General features: G+C 41.5%; 1 protein-coding gene across 3 annotated transcripts; it reads left to right on the top strand.

Moving 5' to 3' along the window:
• Positions 1-624: 624 nt before the first annotated feature.
• On the top strand, positions 625-14,626 carry washc2c (WASH complex subunit 2C). Of its 3 annotated transcripts, none has more exons than XM_049600597.1 (31): positions 625-777; positions 2,044-2,187; positions 2,384-2,548; positions 2,705-2,770; positions 2,964-3,137; positions 3,253-3,346; positions 3,431-3,492; positions 3,601-3,657; positions 3,757-3,858; positions 4,259-4,343; positions 4,529-4,588; positions 4,706-4,830; positions 4,935-5,025; positions 5,142-5,195; positions 5,285-5,473; positions 5,576-5,724; positions 5,808-5,918; positions 6,424-6,516; positions 6,609-6,710; positions 6,816-6,923; positions 7,419-7,597; positions 8,944-9,067; positions 9,246-9,638; positions 9,756-9,884; positions 10,107-10,208; positions 10,390-10,464; positions 10,690-10,749; positions 11,214-11,429; positions 12,847-13,545; positions 13,634-13,805; positions 13,935-14,626. In XM_049600597.1, exons 2-31 carry the CDS (start codon positions 2,044-2,046, stop codon positions 14,078-14,080), a joined length of 4,326 nt encoding a protein of 1,441 aa, XP_049456554.1. In that variant the 5' UTR covers positions 625-777; the 3' UTR covers positions 14,081-14,626. The 3 variants fall into 3 exon arrangements, with proteins under 3 accessions (XP_049456554.1, XP_049456553.1, XP_049456555.1); XM_049600596.1 differs by having other exon boundaries at positions 4,703-4,830; XM_049600598.1 differs by lacking the exon at positions 10,690-10,749 and having other exon boundaries at positions 4,703-4,830.
• The last annotated feature ends 41 nt before the right edge of the window (positions 14,627-14,667 follow it).

The following is a 14,667-nucleotide window of genomic DNA, read 5'->3' as shown; positions in this document are numbered from 1 at the left end:
ACACTAAATCTGTTGCCATTCACTGTCCATGGATCAGCTCCAGACTTTATACTCTATGACATCACAAGTTTGAGACTTATTTCCCTTGGTTATGTTCATGAATATTGACTGAATTTTACTTCTTATCTTAGGTGGTGCTCCCCTTTAAAACCCTCATGTTTGAGTAACAGTTTAGTGTAGTAACTGTCTGAGATGCTTAAAAACAGAGAAAAATAACCTAAAAAGAGTTTGTCTTCAGAAATTGTAATTGTAATTGCAAAATTAATCAAGGAAATCTTACAATTTTTTTGGCCTTTCAATGAAATACTACTTCCACTGAGTCAAATAAAAGATTGATGGCTCATTCATCACCTCTGATTGACCCCACAAAGATTATATTGTTTTTAAACAGTGGGCTACTTTACAGTACAAATCTTTACCATGTCTGGTGGTTTTTGAGGTGTATGCAAGTCTCGTTGGCAGGCACAACTCGGCACAGTATAGTCAAAGGTCATCACCGCCTGAAACTGAAATTAACACCACTGTTTACCACAGCAGCATGTTGATTTTGGGAAGAAACCACAGAGAGCAGTTAGCTTCGCCTCTTTTCCACTCCGCCCCACTTTCATCGGGTTGCTAGGCGACAGTAGTCAGGTGACTGTCTGCAGACAGAATATGGCTGACCTGTCAGAAGACCAATGAGGGAAAGGCCAAATTTAGCATAATCGATCTTATTTTTTACGTCCTTTCTGACCACAGTTGACCGTCGTGGGCAGCTATTGACCAGAGATACTCAAGGTAAGCACGAGAGCGCTCAAATTGTGGGTACGTTTGTTCCTCCGCGTTGCTTGGAGCAGCTGTAGCTAACGTTGCTGTTGGCTAGCTAAGTTGAGCTAACCTAGCTGCTAGCCAAACAGTCCCCGCTTTCTCTTCCACTTCTGTTTGAATGTGAAAGCTAGCAGGAGAAAATAACATTTAGGCAACTTTATACGGACGCAACATGTCCTCCTTCCGCAAATTAGCAACTTTATTGCATTGCCAAAGCCATAACTCTTGGTTGTTGTAACGGAAGTGTAGCAGTGAAACTACAGTCGCTAAAGGAAATACAGCGTCAAGTTACGTTAATGTGTAATTTATCGTGTGGTATTTCATTGACTCGTTAAACTAAAGTCAATATCTACAAACACAGAGACGAGCTTTAACACGTTGAATTTCCTGTGTCATTGGTTGGTTTGTAGACGTGGTCTAATGACATGAATGTGACTGGACTCTGTGGGAAATGTCCTCCAATAGTAAGGGCTTAAACTCACCACACATAAAAAAAAACATTGAGATGAGTGATTTCTGTATCTGGTTTACTTTACAGAGGGGAGGTATAAACCTTTGACCAGAGGGCAGCACTATATACTGCTTGTTCAGTGTGTGGCTGATTTATTTGGGCTCACTGATAACCCTGACCCTGTGGAGGAATGCCACAGTCCTGTCACAGACTTCACTTTTTCTATGTCACACTTGCAATATTAGAGCTAAATACGGGTTGTCAGCAAAATCAGCCAGGAAAACTCAGCCTTAGAGTGTTTTCAGTATGTGCTACTTTCAGTATTTTTGCTGTTTGTAGTGTTTCTTAAGTATTTTAAGGATATATGTCACCATCTGTACTGCTACAGTATCCAAGGAGTTGTTTAAAACTTGATTGTCTGTAGAGCAACCCCATTACTTGTTTCTAGATGATATCACTACAACAGTTTATGGTTTGGGCTTTGGCTATGTTGTTACAACTTGGCAGAAAACACTCTTGTTGTTGGTATTTAAAGTCACCTCAGTGTTATTTCCTCCAACAAGCTTTTCTACTCAAACAGTCTCTCTGCTGCTGCTCTGCTCTGTACATCAAGTGGAGACTGATTAAAATATACAAAGTAAAACAGATATGATCTGTGTTATTACACCAGAAGAATAGTTTTCTTTTAAGCTGGGTTTATCCCTTAATGATTTATGAATGTAAGGTGTTTAAAAGCCCTTCTGCATTATTAATTCCAATAATAACAACACGTGATCTGATTGCAGATGAGCGGGTTGCCGGAGGGAATAGCAAATGGCCCAAGCAGAGGTGAACACTTAGACAAAGATGCTCAGGTTTGGGAGAGACCCTGGACTCTTGAAGAGATGCGGCAGAGCAGTGCCAACTGGTCCTTGGCAGCCGACTCTGGGGTAAGTCGGAAAGTTTGTCCCCAGCTCTGAAAAAGGCCAAGTAATTCATCATCATATTTTCTTTAAAAGTCAGAAAAATGTTGCCCCAATTTAAGTAGTGGAGGAGATTGTGAAATGTGTTCTACTTTGCTGTAATGGAAGGAACTTTGCAACTGATGCTGTCGCCATAACATAACCGTTTTTTTTTTCTTCACAGCTCTTCCTGTTTCTCCAAGACTTCTCCCAGAGAATGCTGTCAAAGACACACGATATTGAAAAGCAGTTGGACAGTCTGATCCGTGACACCAAGGCCACAGATAGCTGCTTGCACTCTGTCTTCAATGACTTCCTCATGCTTTCCAATACACAGTTCATAGAAAATGTAATGTATATAATTGAAACTTTTTTGTTCTACTTCAATTTTGCATTTTCTGCTACACCTTGCACAATTTAGTCTACTTGTTTGTGTACTTTTGAAACAAAAATGTTTCGGTTTATATGATGTCAGTCTGGTAACAAACTTTTTGTCCTGTTACAGAGAGTGTATGATGAAGAGGTAGAAGATGCTATTCCCAAGGCTGATGCTTTGGATAAGCAGCCTGAGGTATAAAGAATTTCATCATTTCTGCTCCTAACATTTGATGACATGGTGTGCAACCCTGAGTGACCAACAAATATAAAACTGAAAAATGCTTTTCAGTATTATTAATTCAGGGGTAGTACAGCTGCAATACACGGCACACATTATAAACAAGTCTTGTATTGCCCTGGGAAAGTTATTTTTGTTTTCGTTAAAGGAGAAGACTCGTGAGCAGAAAGAGGCAGAGTTAATCCCTAAGATGCAGGAAGCTGTAAACCACGGTCTGAGAGTGCTGGAGTCGGCCTTTGAGCATTTGGACATCAAAGCGGGAAACTCTGACTCAGAGGACGAAGAGGTCACAGACAGAGTGGAGGCCATCCTGGAGCCCAAGGTGTGCTCCTAATCTTGGAGCAGTACTTAATAATTACTGCAGAAGTGCATGTGATAGCACATCTTTACATGAATATACTTTACCCTTTGTGTCTCTTTTTGTCCTTGTCTTTTAGGATCTTTATGTGGACAGGCCGCTTCCGTATCTGATTGGTTCCCAGGCCTTCATGGAACAAGAGGACGTTGGACTCGGTGACCTCTCAAGCGATGGTAATATACTCACGGCATGTCTTCAGGCACTCCCTCATTATTCTCCTTATTTTCCCTCATGTATCTCTATGATTGTCTTTGCAGAAATGTCAGTCGACAGTGACAGAGACAGCGTCATTGAGAGTGAAGATGGCAAAGAAGAAGTTGTAAGACCTTTTTTCCCTTTTCTTTCACAGTATTTTTCAAGGACTTGTATTTTTACATCTTGCACAGGAAATATAAAACCTCATTGTATGTGTTGTTGTATTTAACAGCATTCAGATGACGACTTTAATCAGGAGGAGGATGAAGGTCACAATAATATCAGGAAGGTAAGCTTGGCCACATGCCTGCCAAAACAAATCAAGAGATTGAAGAGCATTGACGCAGACAACTTTAACATTTTGGATTTCCTTCCCGCACTCACCTAGAAGTCATCCATGTTGAGTTATGATGATGATGAAGAGGAGGAGGATGAGGATTCTGACATATTTGGAGAATCAGACAGGGATGACGATGATGAGGACACAAAGGTATGTCTGTTATAACTCTGTTCGAGTACTTAAAGGATATTTTGAGAGTTATTAGTAATTTCAGTGTAAAATCATTCAGATACAGCACTTAGCATTAACTTTTAAAAGTGGCTGGAAACCAGGCATCAGCTTTTGATAGCAGAGACTAAAAATATGGTTGCCTATTTTAGTCACCTTTATATAGTATTTTGAGTCATTAGGATTAGTAATGAAAATGTGAGATGAAAGAATGTTTAAAAGCTTTAATGCAGTGACTGAATTACTTTGGGGGTGCACTTTTTGCTGTTTGCTGTGATTGACAGTTTTTATCAAAATGGTTGCCAGTTGCAACCTGGCAACCATTATTGCAAGCCCTGAGATATAATATTTGTTAATCTGGTTGTTTTCACATCACATACAGAACACAGGCTCATCGTCTTTTGCTGATGAGCTGGCAGCCCGAATCAAAGGCGAACCAGTCAACAAACCAGAAGGAGATCGCGCATGTAAGTCACTGTCATTATCAACCAACTGGCAGTATATCATCTCACTTTGTTACTCCCACTCTTCACATTTAATTTAAGGAAAAGAAAGCATCACGTTTTACATTTGAGATTTAAGCAACAACATCGTCGCATGTGCATGTTCATGTTCATGGCTTTTGTGTTTCTACCATGTCATGTCTTGGAAGCATTGGCATCTAAGAAGAAAAGTAAAAGCAGGAAAGAACCAAAGCCTGCAAAGCCACAGGGTAAGACTTTCATTCATCATCAAACTTTTTTATTTTGTTATGAGTTCGTTATTTCTACAGTGGGCCCATTGTTCCCAGTATGCTCCTCAATAATGTTTCTGTACATTGTTACAGCAGCTGAAGAGGACAGTGATGACATGTTTAAGCCACCGAAGATGGATGATGATGATGACTTCTCCCCATTTGGAGGGAAAAGTGGCCTCTTCAGTGGAGGGAGAGGCCTGTTTGACGATGATGATGAGGTACAGTAAACTAAATGATTTTCAGAGCTGCCTCCTATTCAGTCCCATAAACTCTGGACTTCGGCCAGAATTTGATTTGTGCTCTATTATGTTGTGCTATTCAGGGCGATCTTTTCTCTGAGGCGCCAAAACCTCCTGTGTCCGAAGAGAAGAAGGTGCGAAATGAAAGCACTAAAAGCACAGCTCAATCTGCAGGTAAGACGAACTTTCAATGTTTTTATTTATATGTGCAAAGACATGTAAATAAAATGGGTACACACAGAAGAAAGTGAACTGGCAGATTGACACATAACTTTTCTTTGCCATTCAAGAGTCTGACAAACCGGGAAAGAAGATTCCAGCAGGGGCCGTTTCAATATTTCCAGGTAGCAGCATTTATTTGTATGACAGCTGATATCAAGTCCTTGTCTGCTTCATTGTCCTTAACCAAACCAAAAACCCTTTCTGCCCACAGATAATAGCCTGTTCAGTTCAGGGAATGACTCTGATTCAGTGGGGAGCAAGGAGAACGGGACTCCAGCCCCTAAGACCAAACAGGTTCCTTCAGGAGCTAGTGTTGGCGGAGGAGGCGGTGGGCTGTTTGATGATGAAGATGAGGATGATGATTTCTTCAGTAATAAAAGCTTGAAAAAGTCTGACTCAGGTAAATGTGTAAGAATTGGCATTTCAGTGCTACAGTCCAGGTTCAGGTGGGATTCACACCCACAAAACCCTCCATTATTGGTTGTTTTACCCTCCTTTTCAGCTGGACAGCAGAAACCCAAGAAAGCTATCGACCTTTTCGATGAAGACGATGAGGATGGAGACATATTCAGTGAGAAGTACAGTGCACCGGCTCCAGCTCAGAGCAAGAAGGAGGTAGCCGAAGAGCAGGTTAAACAACCTGAGAAAAAGGTAAAGATCAACCTTTTAAGTGTCTCAAAAGTTGAACACTTTGGTGGCGAGTTCCCCTGTTGATGATTCATTGTTTTGTTTAGATGCCGGCAGGCGCCATCTCCATGTTTGGACCTGGGACTCAAAGCTTGCTCAGTGAGGGCTTGAAAAAACGCCAGCCGTCTACCAGCGAGGAGTCTGAGAAATCTGAGGAGGTCTGAATGGATCTTTGTCTAACAAAAATACTCCTGGCAAAATCTAATTTGTTGTGTTTTCACATGCAAAATGTCAGTTTATCGACCAGAAAGGAGCAAAAGGTTTTGCACTGCCTCCTAATACACCGTCAAGACCACAGTGCATTTTTATTATTACCTTCAGAGTTCTACCAGCTTTAATGTAACTTTTTGTTTTGAGGTCATGGCCACTCCCACATTGACCCATAAGCTTGTTTATCTTTCATGGAAGCTATTAAATGAAAAGACCTAGCTGCAGTCAGTATATTGATGTTTGCTCAAAGTGCCATATTCAAGTGCAGTCTGAGAAAAGGCCAAATTCGATTCAGTTTGGAGTGCACTGCTGGCTTTTACTCCTGTTGACACAGTTCAGTTCTCTTTGCTCTCTGTCAGATTTTTCTTTCAAGACTAAAACAACATACTTAAGGGAGTTAGAATTTACAAAGCTATCTTTGTTAAATTTTTATCTTTGTGATGTGCATTTCAGAACGGGCCAGCTCCAGATGCTGTGAAGACTGTTGTCAAGCAGCCTCAGAAACCCCAGACCAGAGGCCTCTTCTCTGATGATGAAGACATACAGGTAAGGCTCTCAAACTTCACTGGAGAAAAAGTGCCAACAGTAATATCACATTTTGATTACTCTATACATATGTATGTTTTTGCCATCCAAAGGAATCTCCAACCATCCCTAAGAGCCACTCTAAGCCTGAACCTACAAGCCAGGGCAAAACCAGCAAGGCTCCTTTGTCATTATTTAGTGATGAGGAAGAAGAGGTGGGAATGATGAACTAATATTTCACACACTCGTCAAAACGGAATTAGGTTTGGCTTGTTATTGCTGTGAGTCTGTTACAATAATCTGGTTCTTCACCTTTGCAGGATCTGTTTGCATCTGCAGCTAAATCTACAGCAAAACCTAATACAGCTAAAGCCTCCAAACCGCAGCCCAGTAAGACTGTGTCCAGCTCGCTCTTCAGTGATGATGAGGTAAGTCAATATGACAAGTCATATTTTAGTGTTGCTAACTCTTTTCCAATGGAAGTAGTGAGCAAAATCAATCCAGTCTTTTGCATATTGGTGACGCCACCATGCATTCATTTGAATATAGGATGCTGAATTAGATTGAATAGAGAAAAATCCTCCAAAGCCAGCTGAACTCCCACCTTTGCAGCAACCAAGGTCTCCTCTCTGAGAGGAAAGAGGGGGAGAGACTCCTTGCTGATGGTGGAGGAGCTGTGGACTGCTATTAGCCTAAGCAGCATGCATGGGAATAAATTACAATACAGTGTACTTCTCGCATTTTCCCTGATGGATTGAATAAGTCTTTTTAAATTAGTAGGTAGCCACAAGAGGGTCTGAAAAGCTGCTAACTTTGGCGAGAAAATTGTCAAGTTTGCAACACTGCATATTTCACTGCTGCATACTAACATTTAATAGAGCGCACAATATGATGCATTATTTTCTTGCATATCTGAATGACAGGATCAGTGGTTGAGTTCTAATAGCAGTGCGGGGAAGCCAGAGGTCAAGACCCCAGGGATGAAGCCCAGTGCCAGTGCTCCCTCCAGTCTCCCCAGTGCCAAAATATCTAACAAAAGCAGCCTCTTTGATAACGATGATGAGGATGATGATGACCTGTTTGCTCCAACAACAACGTCAAGGTATTTACAATTTAAGTTTTTTTGTTTTGTTTTGTTTTGTTTTGTTTTTTTAGAAACCGTGCCAAAACATGTCTGCGCACTGTCGCAATTGTGTTGCACCATAATGCACTGTTTACACGCCTCAGTAACTCATCAGTAGATCAGCTTCAACTAGTACAGAATGCTGCAGCTCATATTTTAACTGGGACAAATCATAGGTTACAAATCACCCAAATTTTTGCCTACCGCCATTGGTTGCCATGAGTGCTGCCACTACTATACTTGACTGTAAGCAAGGGACAGTTGTCTTGGACCCAAAACACACCTAGTAGATGACAACTGCCTTGCTGAGGAAGATGAAGGTGAAGGTGATGGACTGGCCAAGTATGTATCCAGCCCTAAACTCACCTGTGCACCTGTGGACCATCCTCAAGCTGAAGGTGGGGTAGCGCAAGGTGTCTTCACATCCATCTGCTCCATAATGTCATCATGGAGGAGTGGGAGAGGATTCCTGAAGCAACCTGTGAGCTCTGGTGAATTCCATGCCCAAAAGGGTTAAGGTAGTGCTAAATATTAATGGTTGGCTCACAAAATATTGACACTTTAGGCACAATTTGGACATGTTCACTGTGGGGTGTACTCACTTATGTTGCCAGCTGTTTAGATGTTGATGGCTGTGTTTTGAGTAATTTTCAGAGGAAGGTAAATCTATACTACTATACAAGCTGTACACTGACTACTTTAGGTTATATCAAAGTGTCATTTCTATAGTGTTGTCCCATGAAAAGATATAATAAAACATTTCCAAAAATGGGAGGGGTGTACTCATGTGAGATACTGTATATAGCTGAGCTTCTGACAACCTATGCTGTAAGTCGTGACCTGAGATCCTCAAGCCTACCCTCGCTAGTTGTCCCTAGATCAAGGTTGGTACCGCAAGGTGATCTGGCCTTTGCCATCAAGGTCCCGAGGCTCTGGAATTCTCTGCCTGAGGAGATTAAGCTGGCTAGCACATTACCCATTTTTAAATCATTGCTTGAAACATATTTTTATAGGAAAGCTTTCCCTTTGTAATTCCTGATATGTACTTGTTGATTTGTAATGTTTGTGTTTTATTTCCTGTTTGTTTTATTCCCTTCCCTTTTCTTCGCTCTTAACATTTTTTTTAAAATATTGTATTCTGTTACTGTTTTATTTTCATGCACTTTGTGAAGCACTTTGTAACCTTGCTTAGATAAGTGCTATACAAAAAAAAATATTATTATTGCATTAAAATCACTTTCATTATACTTTACAGATGATCAGTTTTTAAAAATATTGTATTGGCATGAATTCTTACCTACCTCTTGTTCTGTCGCTTCATATAGTCAGAAGAAGCCTCAAAGAGTCGCTCTTTTGTTTGAAGATGAGGGTGATGATGATGAAGATAAAGGATCCCTCTTTGGCATCAAACCTGCTGTCAACACAAACACTGCAGCCCCAGCTACTAAAGTGAGTGCACCAACTAAAGCTTTTTTTGAAGATGGCCTCCAGCGGGCTCTAAAAAGGTTTAATAAGCTCAAGGGGTGAAGGATTTTTTTTTCAAATACACAAAAACACCAAATTAAAAACTTGGCTCTATGAGTTTGTCACACTGTGATTAATTTTTTCAATACCTGTCTTCTCTCAGTCATCCTCCCTGTTTGAGAAACCAGAGGAGGTTGTGGTATCTAGAACAGCAGCAGAGGACAAGCCTTCAGAGCAGGAGAAGCCAGCAGCAAAGACTCCTGTGCCGCTCCCATCAGCGACCTCGCCAGACATCAGCGAAAGTAAAAAGAAGCCTGCCGGAGCAGTCAGCCTTTTTGGAGGCATCAATGTTCTTGCCAACAAGGAGACAAAGAGCCCGTTGGATGAAACTGGCAATGACGACAGCCCACCACCAAATGTCAAGAAGGAGGAGAAGAAGGATGACAAAGTCAAAACAAACACTGTTAGTCTGTTTGATGATGAGGAGGAAGATGAATCAGACTGGAGTGATCCGATATTCACCCCCAGTAAACCTGCAGCAAGCAATGCGGTAAAGGTTGGTATGATTTTCAGTAAAACGAAGAATAGTGTAAGCAAATGATTTAGCTGCACTGGTATGCTTCTTCTGCTGCAGCCAGTGTACTGAAATGTTTCTATCATTTTGTGTTCACAGACTTCAGAGGAGCGATCGCAGGCAAAGAGCACAGGTGTTTTCCAGGATGAGGAGCTGCTGTTCAGTCAGACGCAGCAGAGGGACAATGACCCGGATGTTGATCTGTTTGCCACCTCAGGGAAAGCTGCGGTCAGTAAATAAGTGACCTGGTATTGACATCCCAGTGCATCTTGGTGGTCGGTTACACTTGTATTTAGCGCTGTCCACCAAAATGCATGTTAATATCAGGTCTAAACAGGGCCTTAGATATTCTTATCTGCTTGTAGATCTGTTTCTTTTCTCTCTACTGTGTCTGAATGTAGATGGTCTTTCACTAGATTGTAAGGATACATGACTCTGTGTGCTTTTCAGAGCTCCAAGCTCAGCTCAGCGAAGCCAGCATCGCAAAGTCTATTCGCAGATGATGACGAGGATGACCTCTTCAGCTCTGTCAAGCCAAAAGCTCCTCCTCCGGTAGCAAATTGATCATTTCTCCAATGATTAGAATTATTCTGGATTCCTGTTCTTGCTTCTCCTTGTGCCTCATGCTGGATTCCTGTAACCCCATTTGAATAATATTTGTAAATAGTTATTGAACTGAAATTGAAATTGTAATTCAGCAGCTCTTGTTTTTCCTCTTTGTTGTCATTGTCAGAAAGTAGCAGAGAAGCCCAGTAAACCCACTGACAAAGCACCTCTAGCAAGTCCAGAACCTGTATCAGAGATTCAGGTGAGTCTACTGTAAACACACAATGCAATAATATCATGGGCTGTTTTCTTTGAACCATAAACACGCATATCTGTGTGTCCATGGGAGTTTGATAAAGGGTTTATTTTTGCTTGTATTAGCTTCCTTTTTTAATACTTTTTGACATGTTGTAATAGTCACACAGTATTTTTTCTAGATGAACACAGAAACATTAAATTCTGAACCTGCTGTAATCTAACCACACAGAAACCTGCACCAAGCCCTGTAAAACCTAAAGATTCCTCATCAAGGATTGGGAAACTTCAAGTAATTATTTTTGTTTTTATTGAATCAGAAGTCTTCATTCCTGGCATTTCACTCTGATTCCTCCTGAGGAAATACTTTTCTCCTCCCAGTTACACGTTTTTCTCTTTCAAGGTGTCTTCTGTCTGGGCTTTCTCCATGTTTCAACTTCAAAGCTTGACTGCGATGTAGCAGCATGACTACCAAAATGAAGATATAATTATCTGTCTTGATTTCATTTTGCTGAACTGGAAGAAGCTGCTCACTCGTGTCTTTCAGTTTCACAAGATGTTATTGCATCTTGCTGTTGCCTCATTTCCATCTGCAGTCCTGCTTTTTTCATTTTTCTCTGAATGATTGGCTGCATGGAACCACTCTGGCAAACCTCACGAAAAGGGTTAAATGTGTGGTTAACTAGAAAGTCTGTTAAAACTTTTTTCACTCTTGATAAATGATTGTATTGGTGTGTCTGATCTTATCATATTCAGGCCAATCTGATGATCAACCCTGCCGCGTTGCTCCCTGGAGCTGCCCCCAGTATGCCAGGGGCCATAAGTGTACTCCCTGGTATGGCCCCTAGTTCCTCTTCTGGGGTGTCCAGCTCCAGTCTGAGCCCCAGCCCCGTCACAACTCCTGTAGGATCCCAGGAAGGAGTGAGCTTTGACTCCCCAGTTCAGGTTACGACACTGCAGAGTGCACACAAGGTAAGGTTTTGATCCCTGGAGTATTATATTGGTTATCTCTAAGTCTTAAAATTGGATTTCATGGACTGAGTGCACCAGCTGGATGTAAAAAAGTAGGTCTCAACTCTTAGCTTGGTCTTAGCCACGTCCGCCTTTGTGATTTGCATTCACACCAAGGTCAACAAGCCTGACTAACCACAGTCGTAGCTGTGCTCGGTCGCATGATGCGCATCCACATGAATATATGCAAAGTGATTATGTTGCAAACAAAACTTTCTATACAAAGCACACTTTAACTTCTGCCTTTAAACATCCCATGGAAGATATGGAACTAAAAAAAGGAAACAAATTTTATCGATAAGTTTTTCATAAGATAACTTACAGAATTGTGTGCAGTGCATCAAAAAAATGTAGCTAAATTAGTTAAAATTAAACATAAACATACAAAAACTATCAAGACAGAAATGTTGAGGGGAGAGCTCTTGAATAAACTCAACAGGGCTTGTCATCGAAAGCGCAACTCTCAGTCAGCTCGCTGTCTTAATAGATGTCCAGTGGGTTTGTGCGATCACATGCAACCCTTGCTCAACTAATGCCCTTTAATTATTTATTTAGTCTGTAAACGTGATGAACCGCCATCATCTGTTTTGTTTTCTGATTGTGTGATTATCATTTTTTCTGTAATTATTACCACGAATACTAGACTGTTTTTCCAACTTATGCCTGCTCCGTGCTAGACGTAAAAGTTACACCCAGGCGCAAGTCTAGATGGTGCAACACTCATATCCTCAAGTCGGTCGTAACTTTCAGCTTTAAGGGGCCGTACGCATGCTGCATCCTTAACCACCTGGAAAATGTGAGGTCGGGCACAGGGCTCTATGTCTGTGCCTTTTTTGTGCCAGCTTTTAAGAGCGCAGCAGCAGGTTGCATCTGAGGTTGCTAAGCAACCTTAACAAGCACTGTACCATAGCCTGTTTGCCTGAAATCCTGAGTACAGAGCTGATCTTTTTCCTGGTGCTGGTAATAAGGGTGTGGGCCTATTGTCCATGGGACAGATATAAAGCTCTGGCGGCCCTGCGCCAAAATCATCAACTTTTCCATATTTACTACTGCAGACTGATATTTAGGGAAGAAGATAAAGATATCTGTCGGCTGTGATTGGATGTTCCTTGTCACATGACATGCAGTGCACGCTGCTGCGTTCCAAAAGTTGAACTTGGTTCATCTCAGGGTGCAGCTGTCGCACCCTGAAAAATGAGCATCACTCTTGCGTTTGAGCACACCTGTTGCACGTCTACATTGAAAACAATGAATTTGAGGGTGCAACAAACGCAGCATGTGTACGGCCCCTAAGTCTGACATAATGTTAAACCCAGGCATACACCCAGTTGGTGTACTCAGCCTCTGATATTATAAATGCAAATCTTCTGTCATGCAGAGTCGTGCCAAAGGTTCTGTACAACGGAGACCCCAGTCCAGAGCAGCGAGGCAGCAAGCAGCCCAAAGATCTGTGAAGGACAGAGATGAGACCATGGGTGGAGATGATACTGGGCCAAACCCCAGTCTGTCTGGTTCAGTCTTACCTCCACCAGAGAAGCCCAGCAAGACGAGTCCCAGTCCAATACTAACTAACTCAGCTGCACCTGCAACCCTGCCCGCCTCCTCACCTTCTCAATCCTCTCTCCCTGAAAGCACCCCCAGACCCTCTGTACTGACACTGCCAGTATCCACAGACGCTGTAAAGAAAGACTCTAGTAAAAGTAACAGCAGCAGTACCAAGGTGCTGCTGTCTCCTGATGAGGATGACCTTTTTGGCTCCGACAGTCTGTTCGGGGTTACCTCAGTCACTAAAACAGCCTCCACCAGACAAACTACCAAGACTGCACAACCTCAGGCCAGTAGTGGGGTAGGACTGAAGAAAGACAAAAGCACTCTCCCATCCATCTTTGATGACAACACTGATGACCTTTTCCAAAAGGTCAAACCAAGAGCATCTACTAAGAAAGCCAAGCCCTCGTCGTTTTTGGAAGACGATGACGATGATGAGGACATCTTTGGAGTGAGCAACAGCTCCACTCCCACATCCACAAGTAGTAAAGTAATTGGCAGTAGTTTTTCAAAGCAGGACATCTTCCAGGTACCTTTATTTTACATTGATGGTAAAACTGTCAAGGTGTTCTGTGCCATCATTTCCTTTCTTATTGGCTGAATTTCTGTGTTCTCAGGATGAAGTAGCCGCTGTGCCTAAAGTTCACAAGAAGCACAAAGAGAAGACCCTCGATGCCAGCTTGTTCGATGACAACATAGACATTTTTGCTGACCTGACGGACACTTTAAAACCAAAACAGAAGTCCAAGACAAAGGGAGAGACCAAGTCAATATTTGATGATGACATGGGTAAGAAGCAAAATAAGGCATGAAGGCATTAATGTTATTAATTCACACTTTTGGTCTGTACTGTTGTCTACCCTTTTTTTAATTGCCATATTTAACCAAATATGTTTTCCATCTCTCTGTTCTGTAAAGATGACATCTTTTCACCAAGCACAGTAAAACCAGTCACGAAGGCACCCCATAAATCAAAGAAAACCCCACCGTCTCAGGAGACCAGTACGGCAGCAGATTCAAGCAACATATTTGACGATCCACTTAACGCTCTTGGTGGGAACTGAACTGTTGTTTCTGAGTAGCCAGATTTGTACAATTGTGGATTAAGTCTTTTGTCATTTGGATCGCTGAAAGTTTGGAGATCGGATACACTGTTGATAGAGTATTTATTCATATGAATTCATATAAATACTGGGGCTTATTTTTGGCAGATTAAAAACTCATAAGACAATTATTCCAGCCATCTTCCGGCAGCACTTCCTGAATCATCTCGGTATCAGATCATATTATGTAACAGTACTGTTAATCTTTATTATACATGATAGCACTTTATAAGCATACCATATGCTTAGCCTCAAAGCCTGCAGAAATTAACAGTTAATTGTTTTGTTTGTTTTGAAGATGTTTATCCTTTTGGCTTTTTCATGTTGAGATTCCATGCCTTTGGGTTTGTGCCATATCATGCTTATGAGAAATCAATGTGTTTACTTACTGTCTTAGGCATTTTGACAATGTTTTTATTAATAAGAAATTCATCAATTTCCTAACTTTGGCTGTGATGAAAAAGGAAATTCATTTTTAATAACTAAACAGAAACATATTTTATGCTATCTGAAATGAGTGTGATTATTTCAAGTCTCTTATTTTCATG

The sequence above is a fragment of the Epinephelus fuscoguttatus genome, linkage group LG16 (assembly GCF_011397635.1).
Source record: "Epinephelus fuscoguttatus linkage group LG16, E.fuscoguttatus.final_Chr_v1".
Classification (NCBI taxonomy): domain Eukaryota; kingdom Metazoa; phylum Chordata; class Actinopteri; order Perciformes; family Serranidae; genus Epinephelus; species Epinephelus fuscoguttatus.
The sequence above is the reverse complement of the archived record's forward strand: the minus strand, read 5'-3'. Positions and strand labels throughout refer to the sequence as shown.